The sequence below is a fragment of the Protopterus annectens genome, chromosome 5.part0 (genome assembly GCF_019279795.1).
Source record: "Protopterus annectens isolate FY-2018-M chromosome 5.part0, PAN1.0, whole genome shotgun sequence".
In the NCBI taxonomy this organism is placed as follows: Eukaryota; Metazoa; Chordata; order Ceratodontiformes; family Protopteridae; genus Protopterus; species Protopterus annectens.
In genome coordinates, this window is record NC_056735.1 from 1972679744 (window position 1) to 1972705652 (window position 25909).

Below are 25909 nucleotides of genomic sequence, written 5' to 3' on the forward strand. Positions count from 1 at the left end.
GGGTAAAGTTAGCACTGAACCTATCTGCCAGGATGTTGGCAATATCAGTTGGATCTGTATATTTAGTGCCATTGTGCTGTAACTCACAGCAGATCTGAGTGTTGCCATTGAGATTCTTGACATAGCTATAGAATGCTTTATGGTTGTCTTTAGAATCAGTGGCGATTTTGTTTTCGTAACTAGCTTTGGAGGATTTTATCAGGGATCGCAGCTTCTTACTGAGGCTGACCAGAGAGCTCCTCCACTCATGGGATTTTACTCTCCTTTGAAACAGTTTCTTCCTTCTATTGTACAGTTTGTTTATGGCAGGGGACCACCAGATTGGCTTCCTTTTTTTGGAGGATAGCATCTTGGTTCTGTTTGGGATAGCACGATCCATGCACTCATGTAAGTGCTTATAAAGTGCAATTGTGCAGGATTCAGTAGTCGTAACTGTATTGTCCCATCTGCATGGGTGTCATGAAGTTCACCACTTCTGTCTTAAGAAGCATAAAGTTGGCTTTGGAGAAATTTTTTTACCATGGTTTCCTTAATGGGGGGGGGGGTGCAGGATGTGGATATCTAGGGTAATTAGCTTATGGTCGGATCGGACCAATGAGGCACTGACTTCAGATGTGGAACACCGGTCACTCATGTTGGTAATGACTAGATCTAGGATATTGTTGCACCTGGTGGGAGGGTGGATAAGTTGATCCAGGGCACTGGAGTTTATGAATTCCAGAAAGAGTTGAGCGAAGGAGTTGGTACATTAGTAGGTTTCCCAGTTAATGGTGGGGTAGTTGAAATCGCCCATTATTAGGGTGTTTGGCTGAACCCTAATAATTTCCAGTACATCAAGAAAAGAGGAGTGGGAATCCTGGGGCATGGTGGGTGATCTGTAGCAAGCTACAATTTGGATTGCAGTTTTGCCTAGAGTTAGTTGCACTTGGATAACCTCGGCTGCATTATGCTGAGCAACTAGCCTGGAGATGTGGATATCCTTAATGAATATGGACACACCTCCGCCTTTGGTGTTCCGGTCCAGGTTACAGGGCCGAAAAGTGTGGTATGAGTTATAGCCTGGTAGTGCAGGGGTGCTCTCTGGAGCCTTGAACCAGGTCTCAGTCACTGCACAGATATCGATGTTCTCCATTTTAAGGAGTGCCTCGAGTGAGTGCATTTTGAGATTTAGACTTCTAGCATTGAGTAGCATCACCCTCAGTTTTTGCTTGCCTGTTCCTGTTACGGTGGTGAATTTGTCATTTGAACCTTGCCTAAAAAAGGCACTATAGGGGCGGCAAGAACCTTAGCCAGTATCTGGAATTCCAGGAGTGACAGGTGCAGGCCCATCTCTGGCAAAGCATCGTGGTCTGTCGACCATGTCATCCCAGGCAGACAGATACTGGATCCCTTTAGAATAGCACCAGAAGCTTAGCCAATCGTTGAAGTCAATCATTTTGTCCTTGTACTGCAGCATCATTCTGGGTGATGGCAGAATGCTACTCAGGGTTAGGGTCATACCTGCCTGGGCTACAAGATTGGAGAGCTCTTCCATGTCTCTTTTCATGTAGTCCAGGGAGGTATGTCTCAGGTCGTTCACACCAACATGGACAATGCAGGAGTCATATTTGTACTTGTTGTGGAGTGATCTGAGTGCATGGGTTATGAGGCAGATCCTGGCACCCGACAGGCACCTGACAGTAACCTTCTCCTTGTTTAGCCTGGTGAGTGGGACATCAGTGTGCCTGACTATAGAGTCACCTATGACAAGTGCGTTGGGTATGTTGTTTTGTCTTATTGGCTGTGGTTGAGTGGCACACTGAGTCTGCGGGCTATGTGTCATTTGGGTTGTGTTGGGGGGGGTGGAAGCTGCATGCATTTCTGCTTCGGAGGTCTCTGTTGCTTGAGCAGATTATTATTGAGAGCCTCCACAAATGTTTTTGTGTTTCTATGTGTGGATTTTGGTGGTGTAGATTTAGTGAGACTATGTGATGAGTGTGGTGTGGTGCAAGTGTTTACCTTCTCCTCTTGACTGTCAAGTTCAGTCTTGATTGGAGAGAGCTTTACCTCCAGTTTGGCTAGATAAGTGCATCTCTCACAGGTTGCAGTGTTGGGTGGTAGGAGGAGAGAGTTGTCTGTGTACATGAGGCAATTTCTACATTGCCCCAAGATGCCCAGATTCATCAGACAGACAGGAGAGAACACTGGGAGCTGACCCTTGGACATGCCTGAATAAAAAAATATTTTCCTCTAGATAAGTGCGGAAAGTGAGTACAAGAGCTGTTTTTCTCTAAGCAAGTGAGGAAAGTAAGTACCAAAACTGTTTTCCTCTAGGTAATGAGGAAGGTTGAGTGCTGTAGTAATTAGTAGGTTATTTAGTGCTTACAAGTTCTGAACAAGTGCTGATCACGAATAAGCAAATTCAAGTGCTAAAACTAAGAATCTGTATCTGGACGAAACTAGTTACAGGAAAGGGGGAAACAAGTGCAAATGCAGCTTTTAAATCAGAAAGTTGAGAGAGATGGAAAAACTGCCCAAACGGCCAATAACTACAATTTCTAGGCCAGAACCACTCCTTATGTGGTAGATAGGTTACCTAGTGCTTACCACTCCCACTGATAAGCTAAAAGGCTTCCCTCCAACACAGAAAGCTTGGGGGGGGGGGGCTCAGAAGCTTACATACAGTCCTGGATACAGCAAATCTGAACTACACTAGTTACAGGAAAGGTATATATTTTTTTCTTTATATATATATATTTTTTTTTCCTTTATATATATATATATATATATATATATATATATATATATATACAGAAAAGTAGCTAAAACAGCAATAAAAATAATTCAAATTCAGTGCAAGCTAGCACACGTGAGTATGTAGCAATGTTAGGCCAAACAGTTTAAAAAATGCAATTAAATTAAAAATGACTAAAAACAAGTGCAGAATGAGTCTTTTGGGTAGAATGAGGTAAAGAGATGGGACTGGGGGGGAAGTGTCCCAGATCAAATCTAGAGTAGGGGCGGGCAACTGCAAAAGCCTCCAAATTTAAACAACAACACTGGAATAGGGAGGGTGGGTATGGAAAAACCAACACCTTCAGCAGAGATCCGAAAAACTATACAGTGAAGCAAAAATAACAGTGCACAACTCTGAAGTCAGCCAGCAATGATATAAAATTAGTCAAACAACAATTACCAGCACACAACTCTGAAGTGCCAGAAAAATATACTCAGCTCTGTATATCTCCAGATAGTTTGAAGAGCACTCTGTCAGGACACAGGAAGGCTACAGCAATGATATGATGGATACTCCACTAAGGCATTATTAACAAATGTAAGAGGTTAGGTATAAACTCTTATGTCACCCAGTGGATAGCCAGATGGCTCACAGACAGGACCCTAGAAGTTAGAACTGGAGAGTCCACCTATACAAAGTCCCTCAGGGATCATTCCTAGGACCGCTCCTTTTTTGCGTCTACTTCTATGAAATCAAGGCCAGTGTCAAGGGCCTCTGGCTGACTAAATGTGCAAACGATTGCAAATTAGGAGAAGTCATAGAATCCCCCACAGACACAAATGTTCTCCAGGAAAGGCTGACACAGACAAATAACGTGTCAGAGCCATGGACTAAAGCTAAACACCAAGAAATGCATAACAGTATCCTTCGGGAGGTCATCTACCCCAGGTAACTATCACATTGACAACACTTGGCACTTATCAAGGGTACCAGAACTTCTCAGATATTTGGGATGCATGGCTAAGCTTAAAAAGGTCCTTGTGGTTGTTAGTCTAATACACACCTATGAACCTATAAAAATATCTTCACAGGAGAATGCATTGAAATAGGAAGATTCATAGGCAGACATACTGAAATGGCTGATAAATGACCCTTGAATGGAGGAGTAATAAAGGGCAAGGACAGTAACTCATACAAACATTGTAAAACCAGAGCATCACTAGCACTGACTAGGTGCCGGTTATGTTGCTGGCACCAAACAGAAAAACTTTTCCATTTGCTAATATATGATTTTGAATAGCAGGCTTTCTTGCTGTCATTAGTATATGCTGCACGTCCTCATGGAACAGGTGCCAAAATGGAATTAATACCCTATCATCCAGGCACCCACATAAAGCTGATTGGGGTCGGGGTGTATCAAACACCCCTGTTCTTGTGTGAGTACATCCATTCCATGAGGAAGACTGTGGTAATTGACCTTGGGAAAAACACTGCTGTCTGGGCCAGAAGGGAGTCACCGCAATGATCTTGAGGGATTCCTTCTGAATCTTCAGAAGTTCCATGGATATCAGTGGAAAGGGTGGAAAAGCATACAGGAACATTCGCACGCAAGGAAAGGAAAAGGCATCTGTCTTCCAGGAATTTTTGCATGGAGCCCTGGTACAGAATCTTGCTAGCTGATTAAACAGAGATGAGGCAAACAGGTATACATATAGGACTTCCCACAGATGGATCAAATCTACGAAGACCCCATAATCTAGATTCCATTAGGAGATTGTGCTGTGTAGCTCCCAAGTTAACCTGCCTAATCTGCAAATGGGGTTATGATCTGGATCCCCCCATGCTTGTTGATGTACCACATGACTGTGGTATTGTCTTTAACAAACTGAAGAGGTCCAAGGGAACAAAAATAATTCAGAGAGTTGACTGCCTTGATCAGCGCAAACATCTCTTAGGTTCACAAGTGATAACTAGGCTAACGGCACAAGAGCCTTTACAAGCCTAGCCAATAACACCCGTGATGTGACAATATTATATCTTAATTCCCTAAGTATGGGATGGGGTAGTATCAGGGTAGTGGGTCTTTGGGTGTTGGAGCCCGGAGTCATTTTACAGACTGCCTCTGTCCATAAGGGACATGGGCAGTACCCCAGAAGTGAATTTATGGTTCCCCATCCATTTATCCAAATTATTTTTGAAGAGAGTGAGGGACATGCTTTGTTTCACGAAAACAGGAAGCTTATTCCATAGACGAGGTAGACTTTGAGATACGAATCTGCCTCTCCAGCAAGTTCTGTTAGAGTCACAAATAAGGTTCAGGTCCATGGAACGCATTACCCTTGTATAATTTTTCATGCGAATATGTAACATTTTCATCAGGGCTGGATCAGAGAATGTCTTGTAGGTCAGGCATAAGTCCCTTCTCAATACGAGACAGAATATAGGAATAGGGACTTTAGTCGGTCGGCATAAGAAACCGTGGGGGGGGGGGGGCTCCAATTGGTGTAAGTGCCTGCTTAGGAACATGCAGAAGGGAGCACTGTACTCGAGGGCTAAGAACAATGGCTCTATGAGTTCCTTTGATTTGGAAGCCATGCTTTTACTTATAAGGTGTGCCACAAAGAAGAATTTCCTCACTATTATAGCTACCTGGTGGTCAAAGTTTAGGTTACTATCTATCTGTGTTCCTAGGTCCCTCACCACTGGGTCTACTTTTAGGGGTGTGCTATCAATATTATAATTTACAGGGATATCGTGTTCACTGAAGGATACGATTATGCACTTTTAGCATATAGTCTCAGACCATGGTTTTGGCACTAGTAGTTTGTCATTTTTAGGCCTGTTTTCAGGATGTCAACAACATTTGGGGATTCATTGATTGTTCCCAGCTTACAGTCATCAGCGAACTTGGTGAGCCAGATGCCCCCAACATTGACCTTCACTTCAGAGAAGTATGTACATTTACATTTATGTGCTTGCACCTGTCCTTCGTGTACCACATACCTCACACTTTTACCCTCTTGAAAACTGCTCCCCAAACAATGTCTGAGGCATCCGTGGCGACTGTTTTGGTGAATGGAGGGAGAAGGGGAGTCCTGGATTTAAGGAAATTTGATGTCTCCACCAAGTGACTTTTCTTCTGACAAACCCCAATATTGAGATTTGAAAAGACAAAGGATGTTGGTGCTGGGAACAAGAGATTTCAGGTACTACTATATCTGTCTCATGTGGAGTCTTGCTAGGGGTATCAAGAAAATCGTATATGTCATGAAACCCAAAATCCTGAGGTATTCTCTTGCAGTGACCAAAGTCTGAGTGGAAAACCATAGAAATAGATCTGGATCTAGATTCATTTTTCCTGTGGAAGAAAAGATCTTTCAACTAGGAACCCAATCCTGTGCGAGTCAAAAAAGACTTCTGAATGTTCTGTTGGAATCTCTCATTTAAGAAATCTCTCACTCAAGTGAGAGATTCCTGACACTTTGAAAAGATTCTGCAAAGATAACCAAGTTGTCTAAATATAGAACATGTAGATAAACCAAAGCCTGCAGTGAGCTATAGCTGTACCTAGACACTTTTTGAACTCTCCTGGTGCTGTTCATAGTCCAAAGGGTACGGTTTAGGGAGGTTCCATAATTTTTGGAACCCCCTTGCCATTTCTTGTTAAAACAAAAGTTATATACTCACCATAGCTACGCATCTGTGTTTTCTGTTTTCAACCTTCCTCAACCAGTGGGTCCGGGATCCAATTTTGGATCTGCCTTTGGCCACTTCTAAAGACTGTGCTCCAAAACTTGAGCACCTCCCCTTACCCATAATCCTTCCATCTATCAAGAACTGCCTCAGATTGAGTTTGCCCTCCCTTCTGCCTACACCACTCTCCATAGCAGCTAAAATGTGCAATGATAAAGTAAGAATTAAAACAAACTGACAATAACATCCTAGTTAAGACTGCATAAAAAAAGAGAAAGAGAAGGAAAGAAATGAAGCTCATCAACAGTCAAGCAATATAATAAACTTCAAGTCGAACTAGTAGACCAGGAAATAAAATTTTTAAGTAGGAAGGGAGGGTAGGAGGTTGAGGAAGGATGGAAACAGACAACATTAAGAGGTACAGTTTTGCTGAGTACATAACTTTTGTATTTGATGTTGTCTTTTTCATCCATTCCTCAAATGATGGAACAAAGTCTCCAGCTACAAAAAAACATATGGATGGTCCTCAAGGAAGGATATTCCCCAGTCCAGTGGAGCCAAACATGGCTCTGTTTCTAGAAAGAATGTCCAGTTTGTAGTGAGCAATGAAGACATGAGTGTTAGACCAAGTGGGAACTCTGCAAATGTCTTCTGTATAAGCTCTAGACTAGAAGGCAGAGGATGTAACCACAGATCTAGTGGAATGAGCCTTAGGAGGTTTAGGAAGTGTCAATCCATTCTCCTTATAGACAAAAGAAATGCAGTCAGTGAGCCACTTTGTTAAAGTCATATTTGAGACAGTTTATCCAGTTTGGCTTTGGAAAAAGAAATAAACAACTGGTCTGATTTTCTGAAATATTTCATTCTATGGAGACAGAAAGTACAGTTGTGTACACTTACCATAAATGTAGATGTTAGAGTGTATTCACTGTTGCAGTCCTTACAAAATGGGTTATCCGGCTCCCGGTAGCCCACAGTCGGCCAGAATACCAAAGTCCTTGGTATGTGACATTGGCTGCCTTCGGTTTAGGCCTGTCGTCAGGTACAAAAGAAGGCAGCCAATGCCATTCCCTCAATTTTTCATGCCTTAAATGTCAGGAGCCCCCCAAAAAAGGTTAGACCAAGTAAAGAAAATCAAGTCTGTGCCCTACAAAAAAGGGGGGATGGAAGGGGGGGAACCAGGACTGCAACAGTGAATACACTCAAACATCTACAGTTATGGTAAGTGTACACAACTGTACTATGTTCATCGTGTTTCACTGTTGCAGTCCTTACAAAATGGGTTGATTCCCAAAGCCCAGGAAAAAAAAACAAAAGGGAGGAGGAACACCCACTGTTTAAGGGTTAGTAAGGATGCCCTGCAACACTGCAGTGGCAAAACCAGCCCTGGACTTAGAAAACAAGGGTAAATTGTAATGTTTAGTGAAAGTGTGAACAGAAGTCCATGTAGCTGCTTCCAGTATGTCCCTAGTAGGTACACCTCTTAAAAAAGCTGCTGAGCTGGAGGCTGCCCTAGTAGAATAGGTCCTAATACTCTAAGGAGGAACCTTGCCATGCTGTAAATAACAAAAGTGAATTCAATGAGCAATCCGCTTAGAAATGGTCTGTTTAGAAAAAGCTTTGCCCTGAGCTCCAGGAGCAAAACTGACCAACAATTGATACGATTTTCGAAAATATTTAGTCCTGCCCAGGTAAAATCTAAGCTGTCTATGCACATTCAGGGAATGCAGTAACCTTTCCCCTTTATTCTGAGGATTAGGAAAGAAGGTAGGCAGGTGTATATACTGGTTAAGTGTCTAGCTAGAAACCACCTTAGGCATAAAGGAGGGATTAGTTTGAAGAGAAACCCGATCCACATGGAAGATGATAAAAGGCTCTACTGCCATTAAGGCCTGCAGCTCAGAAACTCTCCTAGCTGAAGTAATAGCCAAAAGAAAGGCAGTTTTCCAGGAGAGAAACTTCAGGTCTGCTGAGGCAGCTGGCTCAAAAGGAGGCAGAGTAAGTTTCTCAAGTACAAAACCGAGATCCCAAGCAGGAGTAGGTGCCCTTCTGGGAGACTTTAAATTGCTAACTCGCCTGAGGAACTGTTTCATCAAGGGATGAGAGAAAATGGGATGCTCAAAGGAGCAATGAGCAGAAATAGCTGAAGCATGGATTTTGATAGAAGAAAAGGAAAGTCCACCATTAAGCAAACCTGCCAGACAGTCAAGAACAGAATGAAGAGTAAGTTGACTTCCCCTCTAGATAGCATCCAAATGGAGAATCTTTTCCACTTATCTGCGTAAGATTTCATAGTGTTAGGCCTCCTGGCCTCAATGAAGGACCTTAACCACTTGTTGGGAAAGGTTTAAATTATGAGCCAAGCTGCCAAATGCAGAGACTGAAGATGAGGAAGCAGAATGTTTCCCCCCTCCTGAACCAAGAGATCTGGTATCAGGAGAAGATGCAAGGCTGTGACTGGGAGAGACTGCGAAGTAGTGGATACCGATGTTGTCTGGGCCAGTCTGGAGCTATGATGATGGTCCTTGGTTTTTCGTCCCTCATCTTTAACAGCACTCTGGGAAGAAAAGGTAGAGGAGGGAATGCATAGATCAAGAGCGGTGTCCAGGGGAAGGACAGAGCATCCACCTTCGAAGCTTTGTTGTGATGATCCCTGGTGCAAAAGGTTGGAAGAAGGTGGTTTGTTGGAGAAGAGAAGAGATCCACCTGGGGAGTGCCCAAACGCTGAATGATGCCATAGAAGATGGTCTTGATAGTTGCCACTCGTGAGGATCCAGGACCTGCCTGCACAACTGGTCTGCCAAGGTGTTGAGCCTTCCTGGAAGAAACTGAGCTGTCAGATGAATGCCCATGGAAGCTGCTATAGACCATAGTATCATACTTTGTCTGCACAAAGGGTAAGAGTGCGTCTCTCCCTGCTTGTTGATGCACCATATGATTGTGGTGTTGTCTGTCCTGACCAGAAGAGTACCAAGAGAGAGAAGATGTTTGAAAGCCATTAAGGCCTGTTGGATTACCATCAATTCCTTCAGATTTATGTGCAAATGAACCTGTTGAGAGTTCCAAGTCCCCTGAATGCATCTGCCCTCTAGATGTGCTCCCCGAGCATAGTCCGAGGCATCCGTGGTTAGAGTCTGGCTGGCAGGAGGTGGACAGAAAGGCAGGCCTTTGTTCTGTGCACAGGCGTCGCCCACCAAAGGAACTCCGTCTGCAAGCAGGGAATCGGAGGAAGTATCAAGTCTAAATCCTGACTGTGTTGACACCAAAAGTTTTTGAGGTACCATTGTATTTTCCTCATATGCAGTCTGACATATGGAATCATCAGAATACATGAAGCCATGAATCCCAGGGCTTGCAGGAATTGCCCCTCAGAGAGCTGGGTCATGTTTGTCAAATTTTTGAAGTAATTCAAAAGATCCATTTGTTTCTCTTGATGGAGGAATACCATCTGGGTGGCTGTGTTCAGGCTCGCTCCCAGAATATAATCTCCCTGGTGGGTACCAATTTTGACTTCTTTTCATTGATGGTGTAGCCCAAAGAGGTGAGAAGGTTCTTTACAAAGTCCAAATACTTTAGAAGTTGTTCTGGAGAGTTTGCCTGAATAAGGCAATCGTCCAAGTAAGGGCAAATTTGAATGTTTCTTTGTCTGCAAAAAGCAATGGCTGGAGCCAGGCATTTGGTAAAAACTCTGGGAGCAGTAGATAAGCCAAAGGGCAGTGCAGAGAATTAGAAGTGCCTGTTCCCTGCCCTGAAGCAAAGGAACTACCTGCAGCTTTCCCTTATTGGGATGTGCAGATAAGCTTCTTTAACATCCAAAGTCACCAGCCAGGAATCCTTGGCTAGCATTGGCAGCAACTGCTGAACAGTGAGCATTTTGAATTTGGAAATCACCAGGAAAGTGTTTAGAACGGACAAATCTGTAATAGGGTGCCAGGTGTCCCCTTTTTTGGGGACCAGGAAAAGTCTTGATTAGAAACCCTGGCCTATCTGTAGTGCAGGAACTGGCTCTATTGCTCCCAGGTTTAGTAAAGAAGAAACTTGTTTTTTCTGCTTCTGCCCTTTGATTTGAGGGGATATCTGGGTATCCTTGGTGGACAGGGAAGGTGTGAAAGGAGAACTTGTAGCCCCGGGATACTATTTTGAGCACCCATTTGTCATCTGTGATGGTGAACCAGACATTTGCAAAAATGGCTAACCTTACCCCCAAAGGAAACCCTGGGCCCGCAGAGGCAGGCCGGAGTCATTGGGAATGCTTGCTTTGGAAAGTTTGCTTAGAACTCCCCGATTTTGAAGGGAAAGCCTGCCAGTGCTTAGCTTTTTGAGGGGTGGAACTCGATCCCCTAGACCACCTGCAACCCCAAGGCCTAGTGCGACTCTGTTTACTAGGGTCAGGAAAAGTCCAATTATTAGAAGGGTAATGTCTGCTAAAACAAGGAGGCTGAACTTGCAGAAAGTCCTTAACAGTTTGCATAGATTTGGCCTTATTCCCCAACTTTTTCAACACCTCTTCTGCTTTGCTACCAAAAAGATTGTCCTTGTGCAAAGGCACATCCAGTAATTTAGATTTGATAGGTTCAGAAAGGGGCTGTTCCCTGAGCCATGCATGTCTTCTAATGACAGAACCAGTGGCTGCTGCCCTGCAAGAAGCCTCCAAAGTGTCAAAACCACAATGTAGAGAATGTTTAGTGCCAAGAGTGGCAGAATTCAATACATCATGCATGCTCTTACTCTCCCATCAGGGAAGGAACACTAGCAATTCTAGCCTTAATAGCCTCCAAAGTATGCTGCTGATACATAAGCATATGAAAAAGACAATTAACAGACCTAATAGCCAGAATGGAAAATGTATAAACCTTTTTACCCCATCTATCCAAGGCCCTAGATTCCTTGTCAGAAGGAACAGGATTTTTAGCAACCGTGGCTTTAACACCCTTAGAAATAATCTCTGGATTACCAGTAGGATTCTTAAAAAGGAACTGATGAGAATCAGGAACTCTATACCTGTCAGACTTTCTGGGAGCAAGAGGAACAGAATTAGGAGTCAAAGAATTCTCCATGAAAACATCATCAACAACTTCCAAAACCGGAGGGATAGCCAAAGGCTTATGCTGTGGCAAATCCAAGAATTCCCTAATCCGTTTCTTAGACTGAGGGTAGTCCTGACTTTCCCATTTGAAATGCTCCCTAACAGTATTCAGAGTATCTCCAAAAGAAAAATCTTCTGGAGGGGAGGCAGAATGGATGGAGCCTTCTGCATCAGAATCCTCAAAACCAGAAAAAAGAGGAGAGTTTCCCTCTTCATCAGCAGAGTTGCTGAAAACCTCAGTCTGAGGCAGAGAAAGCTTCTGGGGACAATTCCCTAATCCTTTTAGAAGGAGGTGGCTCAGAGCCCTTGATAAGGGTCAAGAGATCACTAGCCATTTTAACCATCTGAGCCTGAGGCATTTGAGGGGAGGCCGGCACCTGCTTTGGAGTAGATTTTCAACTGGATGGCCTGCTAGAAAGCCGGAGGGACTCAGGAGGCCTAGCCACCGCGAAAGTCTGAATTAAGGTCGTCTGTCTGGATCTGGTCTCCGGGCGAAGAAAAGAAGCTTCAAAAGCCGGCGCATGCTTAGCGGCTCTGGATCCATCAGAGGCGGAGACTGGCAGAGGGTCAAAAGAAGAAGTGAAACCCTGCAGTATGGAGGACTCAGAAAAGGTCTCCGCAGATGCCTGCTGCTGAACCTCCGTGGACTGCAGGGGCAAAGAAAGCACCTCACTGACTACCGCTGGGCCGACAACCAACTAAACAGTGACGTCGTCGACTAATTTGACCCAAAGCCTGTCGCAGTCCTTATCTTTGCACTTCTTACTAAAAGAGGGTCCCCAATGAGGTACTTATCTGAGGAGGTTTTCAACTAAGCAGTTGAAATACAAAAAGAAGGTACTCAGCTGACCGGCACTCGTGCAAAATGCTTCTGCTTTGGGCTCTGCAGCAAGAAAGACTGAGGAAATGGTGTCAGCTGCCTTCTTCTGTACCTGACGTCAGGCCTAAACCGAAGGTAGCCGACATCATATACCAAGGACTTTGGTATTCTGGCCGACTGTGGACTACCTGGAGCTGGATAACACATTTTGTAAGGACTGCAACAGTGAAACACGAACATCTGAAGTTGCTTATACACATCTAAAATGTACAGCATGCGTTCGCCTTTGTTGGAAAATTTTGGAAAGAAAACAGGGAAGCTGATGGACTGAGTCATAGCTGTTTCTGAAGCTACCTTAGGTACAAAAGAAGGATTGAGTTAAGGCTTGAGAAGTATTTTCAAATACCATGGTGGAGTAAAGTCCTTAATGGGGGATCAGAGTATAAAGGTACCTTTAAGAAAAACTCTGCATAATCTAGATGATGCCAAGAGGAACGGTTTTGTCTTAAATGAAAATTCAAGATAGATGCAAGGTGAATTTTTATGGCAGAATAACTAACACCACTGTTAAATATGGAAGCAAGCAAATCTAGAATAAATGGAATGGGTGCTGAAAAGGGTCTAATTGTCTCTGGACAGCTCAAAGGGCAAATCTTTTCCATTTATTCTTGTATACCTTTCTAGCAGAATCCTTCTGAGAGGATATGAGGATGTATTTGACCAGAGAGGAAAACCTGGACTGGCTGGCCATCATTGGAAGTGGAGGAAACAATACGGTCAACCTGAGGGTCCGAATGTCAGTGTGAATTATTTCTGATGGGTGAGAGAAAGATCCTGGTTTGGATCCAACAACCAAGAGGGGTGCACTAGATGAGGCCTCAAGAAGGGAAACCACACTTGCCTTGGTCAGAATGGAGCAATAAGGATTACTCTGCACTTCTGGTAAGACGCTTTCTGTAGAAATTTAGGAATCAGAAGGGCAGGAGAAAAAGTGTACAGGAGCCCATGGAGCCAATCATGAACTAGAAAGTCTCTTGGTGATTCCCCTATGAAAGAATCAAGGCAAAGTACCTGCTGCACTTGGAATTGAAACGGGAATCAAAGAGATTGCAGCATGGCTGTTACCACTGACAGAAAATCATTTCTGCCACCACAGGGTTGACAGACCACTCATGAGAGTAAGACGGACCTGCTCAGTTTTGTCTGCTAGCACATTGGGCCTCCCTGGGACATGTGTTTTCAAAAAGAAAGCAGCCAGAAGAGATTGCCCACTGCCAACCACTCATTGCCTCTCAACATAGGGGATAGGACCCCCCCCCCCACTTGCTGATATACTAGACTACCGACATATTGTCTGGATGGGAATCATCCCTGGAGGGAGAGAATCTTGAAATGCCTGCAGCACTGCTCTCACTTTCAGGACATTGATGTGAAAACTGACCTCCAACTGGGACCAAGTGGCTTGGACCGTCCTTCCCAAGTAATGCCCCCCCCCCCCTAGTTCAGAAGCATCCACAGTCATGTAGCTGTGGGTGGAAAGATAAAAGGGCGGCCCCTGAGAACCTTTGTTTGCAGTGATCCACAAGGAAATATTTTTCTCGGAAATTCTTGAAATCTGTATTAAGTAGACAGGGGATGTCATTTTATACAGCACTGTACTGCAAATGTCCATTGTAGTAACCTCATGTAACATGTTCTAAAGGTACTAGACTACCTGAAGTTGACATAGATCACAGAAGTTGGAAAACCAACCTTGGTGGTGGGGAAGGAACAGTGAGGATGTGGGATGCTTGACTCTGTAAGATATTTACTCTTGTGTGAGGTAAGCTCACTATTTGAGTTGCTGTGTCCAGACGAACATCAATGAACTTGAGTGGGGGAGAGTTGAGACATGGAGTAGTTCACAGTGATGCCCAGTTGAAGTCAAAGCTGGAGTAAGTAGTCCCTGGCCTGAATCAGTAAAGGCTTGGTGGGAGCAGAGATAAACAAGAAGTCAAGGTATGGAAACACAAAAATGCAGGACAAAAGCACCTAAGACACCAGGAAATCTTCAGCTATTCAGCTCTTTAATGAACAAACCATGGTACCACACTGTAAGGTTAAGCGCTTTTTGTCTGGTTCAATAACCAGACTTCTTCAGGCAAATAACAGCAGGTACAAAGTAACTTTCATACTAAAATACACTTCCCTCTCCGATTATTTCGGTGTTGGTTTGGTCTTGTATAAGGTATGGAAACACCCAGAATCCCAGCAGTCTCAGGTGAGCTGCGACCACTGCCATGCATTTGGTGAATAGCCTGAAGGCTGTGGTGAGGCCTAAGGGCAGGGCTGTGACTTGGTAAGTGACTGGCTCCCAGCCAGAAGCAAAAAATCTCCTGGATTGCCTGTTTATTTTGATGTGATAGAACGCATCCTCTAGATCTACTGAGCGCATCCAATCATCTTTCTGCAGAATGGACTAAATCATGACCATTCAGAACTGGAACATCTGACATACTGGTTTAAGATGCTGAGATCCAAGACAGATCTCAAGTTTTCTTTGGGACAAAAATAACTCTAAGTTCCAAATCCCTGTTGGTCTGGGGATTCCATTTGGATTACTCTTTTGGTCAGCAGTTTTTCCTATTTCTATGGCTGCTGTTATTCTCTATGTGGGGAAATTTTGTAGATTGATTGGGGTACTGTAGGGAAAAGGGTACGTAATAACCTCTGGAAATAATCCTCTGTACCCAAGTGTCTTCGGTGATGGTTGTCCAGGTTTGTGGATGCAGAGAAATGCACCCATCAACTCCCTCCAGAGTGCATCAGTCGGGAAGGCTTTCAGAAGCATTGGTAGGTCTTTCTCAGAGAATCCACCTCTGAAACCCTGATTTTGCAGGACTCCTCTGCCATCAGGCCATTGTCTGTTATTGGAGTTGCTGTCTCTGCCATGGGGGGGGGGGCTTTCCCCTTAGGAGTCCTGGGAAGAGCCTTGCAACTTTCGGAACCACATTTTCCTACCACCTCTTTGGTTTCAGGAAAAGGTCCTTTCAGTTGTACAAAAATATATCCCCATGGCAGATAAGGTTTTCCCATCTTGTTCACTCCAAGATAGGTTTCTTTAACCTTGGGGCCAAATAAGATATAGTCATCAAAACAAGCAATGATGAACGATGACTTGAAAGGCTCAATGAAGACACAGAGTTGTACCTAGGCATGCCTTCTCACATTAATTCCTAAACCCACGACTCTCAAAGCAACTTCTAAGGCATGGGAAATGAGTTTCACAGAGGCGTTCGATGGTGACTATAGGTTGGCCATTTGCAAAGAAACAGTCTTCTCCTACATCGACATGGACACAGACAGAGCATTGGAAAATCCTTGATTGAGACCCTCTGATACCTTGAGACATATGTCAAAAAGTTTAGTGACCTAAGAGTGAAGGTCACTGACACAAATGCGCTTACCAACCTGTTCACCATCCTGGATTTTCTGTTAGGGTAAAGGACAGTAGAACTTTAATCGGTAAGTTCCTTTTTGGTGGTTGCTGCTATCACCATAGCATCTACTACGAAACCAATGCTCCAGTGAGTCCGATCCTTTGGTACACCCAGGTATTTTTTGTGTCTCTTGGGTCTCTGACATCTGGATCCTTCCAAGCCTAGTGGGAGATGATGCCCACTACCTCATCCACTGGGGAGACTACCCAGGATGTAGCTGAGCCAACTCTGAAAGTCTCAAGAAACACATGCACCTCTTGGGAAGGGTGGAAAAGAAGACCTACCATCTTTCTGTCTCAAATGTTCAACTATTTCACTGAAGGCGACATCCTCAAGGAGTGATCTGGGGACCCTTCTCCATCATCAAAGTCGGTGTCTTCTGTGAGGGGTTCCTGTAGGGAATCTAACTGCCTATTCTTTCACATACACTTCCTAGGTGGCTCCCTGATGGGATGTTCCAAAAGGAACTCAGAAGTGTGAGCAGAGTCTTGAATGAGGACTGTCTTGAGGCTTGTATGGGCTAGCTGCCCCAGTGTGACAGGCTGTAGAGGCTCCGAGACCAAGGCATACAGTTGTGGAAGGGGTGGACCCAAGGGGGTAAAGTGCATCCTGAAAACAGTGGTGGAGAAAACTCTACCACTTCAAAGACAAAAAGACATAGGAGAAGCAAGGGCCGTCCTGGTACAAGCTGAAGACAACTGCCCAGGATGGCTCAGAGCATCACCATGACTCTGCCTCAAAGCAGAAGTTGGGGCTGTGCTGTCCAACACCAAGACTCTGAGAAGAAGGGATGAATTTGAAGGTACTGCAGTCAAACCCAACACCATGGATCCAGCTCTGATGCTTCAGTTCAGACATTCCTCCAGCTCCTACAAAGTCAGCGCAAACTGGATCAGAGACATTAACAGAGTCGAAGAAGGCCAGGCATTCAGATGTGACAACAACAAACTCGAGACTCTCAAGTCTGATGGCTCCGAAATCGAAGGTCGGATCAGAATAGGAGTCAACAATTCGGCAGGGGCTGATGGCAGTCTCACGGGTTCAATGAAAGACAGAGATGGTAAAACTTCCAGTTGAATATAGGCCCAGAGAAACTTCCTCATCATTTTGTCCATATTTTCTTCAGTTAAGTTTCTAAATGACCTGAAAGATGATACGGTAGAAGGTGGCCTGACAGTCCCTTGTAAGGTCTCCTGTAGAAGAGGAGAGTGGATCCGAGAAGGAAGCTGCTCTAGGGTGAAGGTGGAGAAACAATAAGTAGGAGATTTTGTTTTAGATATTGATGGATCCAAATAGCCAGTTGGATCCAAGGATTTGGAGATCTTTTCAGGTGCAGCCGAACAAGAAACAGAGTAGGGAGAACATTCAGGGATGGTTTCCTAGACTCTTTACCCTTAGTTAATGAGTCTCCCTTTGTCTTCTCAGCAGGGTTCATGGAAGGAGGGGGAAATCCAGCAGAAGATGCAGAACAGGAAGAGGGTAATAAACCTGTGAGAAATAGCTTATTACAGCATTTAACCAAAGCCTGGTGGTTGAGCCCTGCCCAGATGTCACATTCAACACACAAATGGGTAGAACCCAAACAATATACACACTCCTGGTGGGCATCAGAATTAAATATCTTGTGCCCACAGGAGGTGCATTTTTTGAAATTAGTCAGCTTATCTGACATGTTGAAGGAGAGAAGAATCTAAGGAAATAAAAGTAAAACAGAGTAGCCTACCAACAATATTAACAAATTAGAGCAAATGCCAACAAAAGTAACTAAGCACAACAGGTAACACTACAATAGGCAAAAGAAATTACTACCAAGACACAAGGCCTAAAGTGAAAGTAGTATTACAGGACAGAACTAAAATACCTTTTTTCATACATATGTACATGCACACAAACTAACACACATATACATATACATATATATATATATATATATATATATATATATATATATATATAATTATATACACACACACACACACACACACACACACACGTGTGGATGTAAAAAGGAGATGCAGGAACAACAAGAATAAAACAGAATATTAACAAGATATTTGACAAAGCAATTATCCTATCCAGTAAATTGCCCAAACTATGGTAGAACATGTCCATTTGCAGAAGCAGCAAATGAGCTCTGAGGTCGTTCTAGACAGACAGGAGGATTATGGGTGAGGGGAGGAGCTTCAACTATGGAGCAAAGTCTTTAGAAGTGAGACCCGCTGTTTGAGGGACAAATGAAAAAGACAGCATCAGATCATCTATTTACCTGCATTTTATTAAAAGACCGTTTATTTTGTTTTTTTTGCCAAAATTTGATGAGGACTTAGAGAATCCCTTTGAAAATCTGAAAAGGAGGGCAGAGATATCATAGTGATTCTCTGTACCAACGTACCCCTTTCATCAAACTTTTTGATCACCTCTGCGGCAGAAGAACCAAAAAACTAAACATCTTTCCAAAGTAGCAATTAAATATTTTTCACATTATCTGGAAGGTTTTGAGAATAGAGCCAGGCAAACCTCCTCAAAACAGTACCAGTTGCCAAAGCCCTAGAAGGAGTATCAACTGTGTCATAGACACACACTGTAAACAATGAGTAGTGACTTGTTAAGATGGAAGAAACTAAATTAAAGTAGATTTTTTCCTCAAAAGAAAGAACTGCAGACAAAATATTCTTCAGACTTTCATGAGTACTCAGAATAAACTTTAACATATGAGCCTGATAATTAAAAATTCTAAAAATCCAGGTCGCAGAAGCATACATTTTCCCCCTTACAAAACAGTAGGACTGGAATTAACCAAATATTTAGCAACAGCAAGATTAGCTAAAGCTATAGCTGCAGGGTCAGGTTTCGGATAAGCGTATAAAAACTTAAAAAGACTGAGGAGCTTTATACACTGCCTTGTTAGGGACAGCAGGATGACTATCAGGAGAACTGCAGGCAGTGACACACACATCCTCCCAAAGCCGACAGAAGTGGAGCAAAAGATGAAGGTTTCTGGAAATTCGTTCTGCAGCAGATCATAGTATTTTCTGAGGGACTGAGAAACCTCAGTGTTTGTCCACCGAAAACACTAGCACATTCTGGAAACAGTCTCTGAGAAAGAGAAACCCCCAGAGGGACAATCAAAAACTAGGCTCTCCTCTGACTTTGAATCAGAAATCTGAAGAAGAGCCTGTATCTGTCCTGTCATCTTCATGTTCAGTCAGATTCAGAATCTTAAATCTCTTCAGGAAAAGAGGCATCTTTCTCTTTCTTTTTCCAAAAAACACCTCATAAGAAGGATTAACAGCCTGAATTAAACCCTGAACCAGATCCAAAAAACTATTCCTGTCTAAGGAAATTTGAAGAGGAATAGATATAAGTTTAGATTTATATTTCTTTTTTGTCAGGAAAAATGGGGCCAACGGTGTTATTAATGGCACAGCAGCTTCCCCAAGGATGGGGAAAAACATTCTGACTAAACAGGGAAGTCTTCTCTGTTCCCTCTTCCAAGACCGACAAGAGTGGCTTTCCCTTACCCACTGAGGGTACACCAACGGCTGCAGAGAACATGGCTAAACCTCAAGTCCACAGTGGATCTAGGTGCTACACCAGAGGGTTCCGGGGTAAAAGATGAGTGGTCTAAGGAACCAGTTTTTACCACAGCTGAGTTACACACATGCAGCCAAGGCAAAATGTTAGCCTGCCGTGGTGACAAAGGCTGTTTTTTTAAACTTTTTTTTGTGGCTGAAAGAAGGATAAACTGTGGGACCTTTAGTTTGTTCCCTGGTCAAGCTGATAATGGTGCTACTTTTCCAGGGAAAACAAGCACTATAAGCTGGTAAAACTTTTAAAGTTGTTAAAAGTTCCTTCTTCCAGAGTAAAAATCACAAACACTTTACAAGCACCAAAAAGTAAAACAAAAACAATTTCTCCACAAAAGCTTTTCAACTACTTCAAACAACTTTAAACTGACAGGAAAAAAGTGCACTCCCATTTTAAAGAACAGTTAAGCCTCCTCACAACTTATTAAAATGCTAACTCCTATATAAAAAATAACTTTCTTAAGCATTAAAGTACATTAAAAGAAACAAGAGTATTATGAGCAGGTCAGTGATAATGACAGGCTTTATTATGTTTTCAAGACATAGATACTGGGAAATTCACCTCCAGACCAGATCATAATTTGTAGTGCATGGACATTTATTTTTCCATTTACCACTAATTAGGGCAAAAATGTAACTAAAAAAAGCAAAATATTTTGCTAGCATTCAAAGGCAGTAAAGCAGTTAGCAAGTGCTGTCAAATGGAAAGCAACGCATGTAATAGCTATATTTTGTTAGAAAGTTGGGGATAGACTGAAGGCACAGCAGGCAGAAATTAAGCTGTTTTTCAAGTTCTGCCACTGTGGTTTGTTGGCCAGTACTGTCATTTCTGCAAGACCGGATATTAACAGCTCGACAGGAGGCTTAAAAATTGCTAAGATTAGGTCTTGAACCACTCTAATGTTTAACTGGGTTTTCTTTTTCTAGATATTGGAATGTAATCACCACGCTCCATGCACTACAAATATTTTATGAGGAAGACTTTCTACAAAGGAAACTTACTTGCCCAGCAAAGGAATAGCACAAGCAAACGGTCAATCCTTGAAAGCACACAGGGGTACTCTCTTCAATGGCAGGAAAGCTCCAGGCTTGGCACTCAAACCTGTTGTGATCAAGAGTTTGGGTACACGGAAGGTGCCCCGAGGTTTTGGAAGCCAGCCAGCTGTTATATCCTTGGCATGATATAAGCATCAGTGATCAATATGAAACTACTGCAGCAGTGATCGATATGATGAACATGAAAAATCTATGTAGTGTGCAGAACAAAATAAATATTTGTAAAATCACTTCAACAAAATTCAGGAGTACAAGCGTTACTAGGAGCACCTGTCGTTTGACTAGATACTTACAGACACATATTCAGGAATAGATAACTGATCATCTGGTATATCTTTCAGTTCAATGTACTGTTCTTCACCAAGTTCTAAATCACGTAGGCTACGATAAATATTTCCTGTTCTTTCTCTTAGTTGTCGATTTGTGTCTTCCATCTGCTTCTGTCTTGTCAAAATTGCATCCATTTCTTGCTTCATGCGAAGCTGATGCTTCCTGCAGTACAGATTTCCACAAATAAAAATGCTCTGAGCACTAGAAATTTAAAATTAACTCCATACTTACTGTTAAAGTTTTATGTGAATATTTTTTACACTGTTGTGTCACAAAAGACAAATGTTAAAACAAAGTTCTTCCACCCAGCAATTAAAAACACCTAATGTTTCCAAATGGTACAGTTCGCTTGATGATATGATACCCCGATGATGTGAAGTTTAGTTTATCTATCAGGTCACTCTGGACTCTCAGAAATGAAAAGCTGTAGCTGGCAGCTCATTTACACATTCACTCTGCTTTTTTTAACATATTATTTCTAAATTTAAAAAAAAAAAACAATAAATTGTCTTTAACATTTACAATAATGGCACTATAATTTTGTAGTCAAAACCAGAATAGATAAATGATCGTTCAACTCCCCAATTTACTTATTAATGTATTATCATTTGTTTACCAGTGTAGTCCAACTAGCTCGTGTAAAACCCCTTTTCAAAACAGGACATTAAGTAGAAAATTTAATACAGGAAAAATTATTAAAAAGACAAAGAAACATGGATACAGCAGTTTAAATAGTAACAATATTATAAGAAAAGCAATGGTAATTAATTAAACAGTATAATCATTTGACAGTAAATACAGAAAAAGTTCTCATAATAAAGTATACAATTAATAAAAATTGGCTCACAGGTAAGGTTAAGCTGAAAGAGAGATGAACTGTTAAGGTGGAGAAATAGATGAAAAGCTACATGTAATAAAGCTAGGCGAGTAAATGGGAGTAGGATACAAGTGGTCAGAGACAGTGAGAGAGAAGACTGAGGGGAAGAGTAACAGTGTGTACTGGAGGAAAGCATTAAGAGAGAGTTGAAGTTGAGTAAGGGAAGGAGCGATACTTGATGATTGGGAGTGTGAAGATATAAGCAACTGGTAAGAATACTTTCATGGTAGCAAGTCTACACAGCGGTGATAAGTGTTGACTTGGGGTGTGAAGATATTAGCAATCGGTGAGAAAAGATTTATGGTAGAGAAGCTAGACAGAAACTAATCTGAGATTGAGGGTAAGCGTGTTCGTATAAATACAGAAAAATATTTGGACAAGGAAAAATTAGCCTGGAGGGGAAGTACAAGAACACAGCCAGGAATAATATAAAGTCTTTTAGTTTAACTTTGAAAGTGTTGATATTTGTCTAATGTTCCTAGGAAAGGAGTGCCAGATCTTAGACATGTATATAGTGTGTAAGGAGTCACCAAAAGTATTGTGTGACTTTTCTGACAACAGCAAGGTATGTATCAATAAAGTGGAGAAGTCTAGGAGGTGTCAGGGAAGGACATTTTTCATGGAAGATGAGCATATTATGAGCACATTTTAAATGTGAAAAGGTCTGATATTTCAGCCAGTTTAATTTTGTCAGTGCTAAACAATGTACTTTTAGTTGGGCATCTTGGGAGTAAACTTGGCAATTTTATTACAACACTGCACTACTTTTCTATTTATGCTATGTTAATATTTGTAAGAACACATAAAGCATACAGTACACTACGCAGAAAGAAGGATGTTGCTGTGGTTTATGGGAATGTTTTGCAAGAAAATAAGAGGCTTAGTAGAGAAGACCTAGTCTGTGTTTTTTAATGACACATTGAATTTGATTGTCAAACTTGCGCTGGTCATAAATGGTACCTACCAAAAGACTGATTTGGGAGACTACTTCCAGATGAATATTTTGAGAGAAAAGGATTACAAAGCTGGACTTGCTATGAATGAATGACTTCGGGTAAACATCTTTTAGTTATGGACTCACCATAACTTCAGATGTTTGGGATCCATCTCGCCTACATTCTGACTGATGGGTTCGGAGCCGATCCCTCGGCTCCGACTCGGCACGCTTGTGCTATAGAGCGAGGCCTCTAATTGGCTGAGCTATCTTTATCCCAGGATGCACCACCACTAATCCCCCAGATCTTGTTTGTCCGCATTCATGCACACATGCACAACTTGGTTATATAACATTGTTAGACATTTCAAGATGAAACAACAGGATTCGGACCTTCTGATATCCTCTGATCTCCAAGGAAGGAGGGTGGGTTATTAGGAATGTAGGCGAGATGGATCCCAAACATCTGAAGTTATGGTGAGTACATAACTAAAAGATGTTATGTGATCCTATCTCGCCTACATTCTGACTGATGGGACAGTGTCCCTAGCACCTAAATCCCGGGTGGCTCATTGGAAAACACTCCTGAGCACTGTGGAACCAAATGAAGCTCGTCCTCTAGATGCCACATCTAATTTGTAGTGGGAAATGAAGGTGTGCGGAGAAGACCATGTAGCCGCAGCACAAATGTCACCAATAGCAAGCTTAGAATGAAATGCTACCGAAGTAGCCATAGCCCTTGTAGAATGAGCCTTGACAGAGGTGGTAAGCTCTTTGTTAGAATAAATATAAGCTTGAGTAATACAGTCCCTGATCCATTTGGCAATAGTGACCTTTGTGACAGCGTTGCCCAATTTATTTTCTGCAAAGGATACAAACAACTGATCTGTTTTCCTTGTTTGTTTGGTCCTATCTAAATAAAAATGTAACTGTCTGTGGACATCTAGTGTGTGGAATATAAACTCCGCTTTGTTAGAGTATTTTGGGAAAAAAAACTGGAAGCTCTAACGATTGTTGTAAGCATAAAGTAGAACAAACTTTAGGAACAAAAGAAGGATTTGGTCTGAGGGATACTCTGTCTGTATGAAAAACCAAGTACGGGGGTTTCACTGACAAAGCTTGAAGCTCTGAAACCCTTCTGGCTGAAGTAATCACCACCAGAAAGGCTGTCTTCCATGATAGAAACTTTAGATCACAGGTAGCTGCCGGTTCAAAGGGGAAAGAAGTCAAGGCGCGTAACACTATATCGAGATCCCATGGAGGTGCAGGATGAGAAATCGGAGGTCTTAATAGAGCAGCACTTTTCAGGAAGGTCTTACACAATCTGTTGCTCATTAAAGGTGGGTCTATGGATTCATGAAAATTAGAAATTGCTGCCAATTGTACTTTGATGGTAGAAACTGAAGAGCCTTGATTGAAAAGAGAGGTCAGAAATTTTAGTACTTCTGCCACGGGAATAGAAATGGGGTCCAGGCCCCGGAGTTGAGCCCAAATAGCAAACCTTTTCCATTTGCTAGAATACAGTTTCTTTGTAGCAGACTTATGGGCTGAAGATAATATGTGCACAACATCTGGATCCAGTGTATGACTCCTGACTATCGTCGGAAGAGGAGGAGCCAGGCTGTCAATTTTAAGGTGTGTAGGGACTGGTGGAATAGTCCCGACTGATGAACCAGTAGGTCTGGGACCTGGTCCAGGAACCATGGACCTTCCAGAGCATGTTTCCGAAGATAGGGGAACCACACTTGACGAGGCCAGTAAGGAGCAATTAAGATCATTTTGCTCCCTAAGAGAGATGCCTTTTGAATCACCCTGGGGAGGAGAGGAACTGGAGGGAAGGCATAAAGCAAGCCGGTGGGCCAAGGATGGACTAATGCGTCCATGGGGCTCTTCCCCAGAGCCGAGGTTAGGAAGAAAAAGTCTTTGCACTTCGCAATCAGAGTCGTCGCGAAGAGGTCGCAACACGGAACTCCCCATTCGCTGAAAATCTGACTTGCAACTGTCATATTCAGAGACCATTCGTGAGGAGAGAGGATGGTTCTGCTCAATCTGTCGGCTATCACATTGGACTTGCCCAGTATGTGAGTAGCCACTAGGAAGCGTTTAGTCAAGACTGCCCATTCCCAAACTCTCATGGCTTCTCTGCAAAGAGGATAGGATCTGGTCCCTCCCTGTTTGTTCAGGTACCAGACAACTGACATGTTGTCTGAGTGAACAGCGATTACGCCCTGAGGGAGATAATCGTGAAGGGCTTGAAGGGACAGGAGTACTGCCCTCATTTCTAGGATGTTGATATGAAGAAGAGTCTCTTCCGGGTGCCATTTGCCTTGGACTGACCTGCCCAGGGAATGTCCCCCCCACCCCATCTGGGAGGCGTCCGTGGTCAAAGTGGCCACCGGAGGAGGAAGAACAAAGGGTCGTCCCTGATCCAAATTGGAGGGCACTAGCCACCAGCGAAGGTCCCGTTTGCAAGATTCCGTGATCCATATGAGGTGATTGAGAGGGAGTTCCTGAAAGGACCGCTGAGTTGAAAGAAGCCACTGGAGGATTCTCATGTGCAACCTTGCCAAGGGGACTAGAAGAACCGTGGCAGACATGGACCCCAATAGCTGCAGGACCATTATGGCTGGGGCTTTGGACCTGGGAAGTAAGGCTCGAACTTGATTTTGTATGGTTTGAATTCTGTCTGTAGGTAGAGAGACCCGCATTTGGTTTGAGTCTATCTCTACCCCTATGAATCTTATTCTTTGAGATGGCCATAACACAGACTTTGGCCAACTGAAGGTGATTCCAAGGGAATTGCCCAGTGATATAGTGGCTTGTAGGCTCCGCAGAAGTAGATGCTTGGAGGTGGCAGTTAGGAGCCAGTCGTCTAGATACGGAAACACCTGGAATCCTAGACTTCTCAGGTGAGCAGTCACTACTGCCAAGCACTTGGTGAACACCCTGGGGGCTGTGGTGAGACCAAAGGGCAGCGCACGGAACTGAAAATGACTGCCTCCTAGGCTGAAGCGCAGATGTCTCCTGGACGCTTGATGTATCCTGATATGATAATACGCGTCCTTGAGATCTATGGAGCACATCCAAACACCCTTCTCCAGCAATGGGAGAATGGTTTGAAGAGTGACCATTCGGAACTTGGACTTTCTGACTGAACGGTTTAGGATGCTGAGGTCCAAAATGGGCCTCAAGTCCCCGGTCTTTTTTGGCACCAAAAAGAATCTTGAGCAAGTCCGTAATCCGATCTGGTCTGCGGGGACCGGTTGGATGACTCCTTTTTGCAGCAGCTTTGAAACTTCTGAGGCTGCGGTATCCCGTTGACTGGGTAGCG

General features: G+C 43.1%; 1 protein-coding gene across 1 annotated transcript in view; it reads right to left on the reverse strand.

The window, feature by feature from the left end:
• PIBF1 (progesterone immunomodulatory binding factor 1) overlaps window positions 1-25909 on the reverse strand; it is a 2608929-nt gene that overhangs the window by 2080212 nt on the left and 502808 nt on the right. The window contains 1 exon segment of the mRNA XM_044071741.1: window positions 20731-20929. Within this exon segment, the coding sequence (XP_043927676.1) occupies window positions 20731-20929 (199 nt within the window).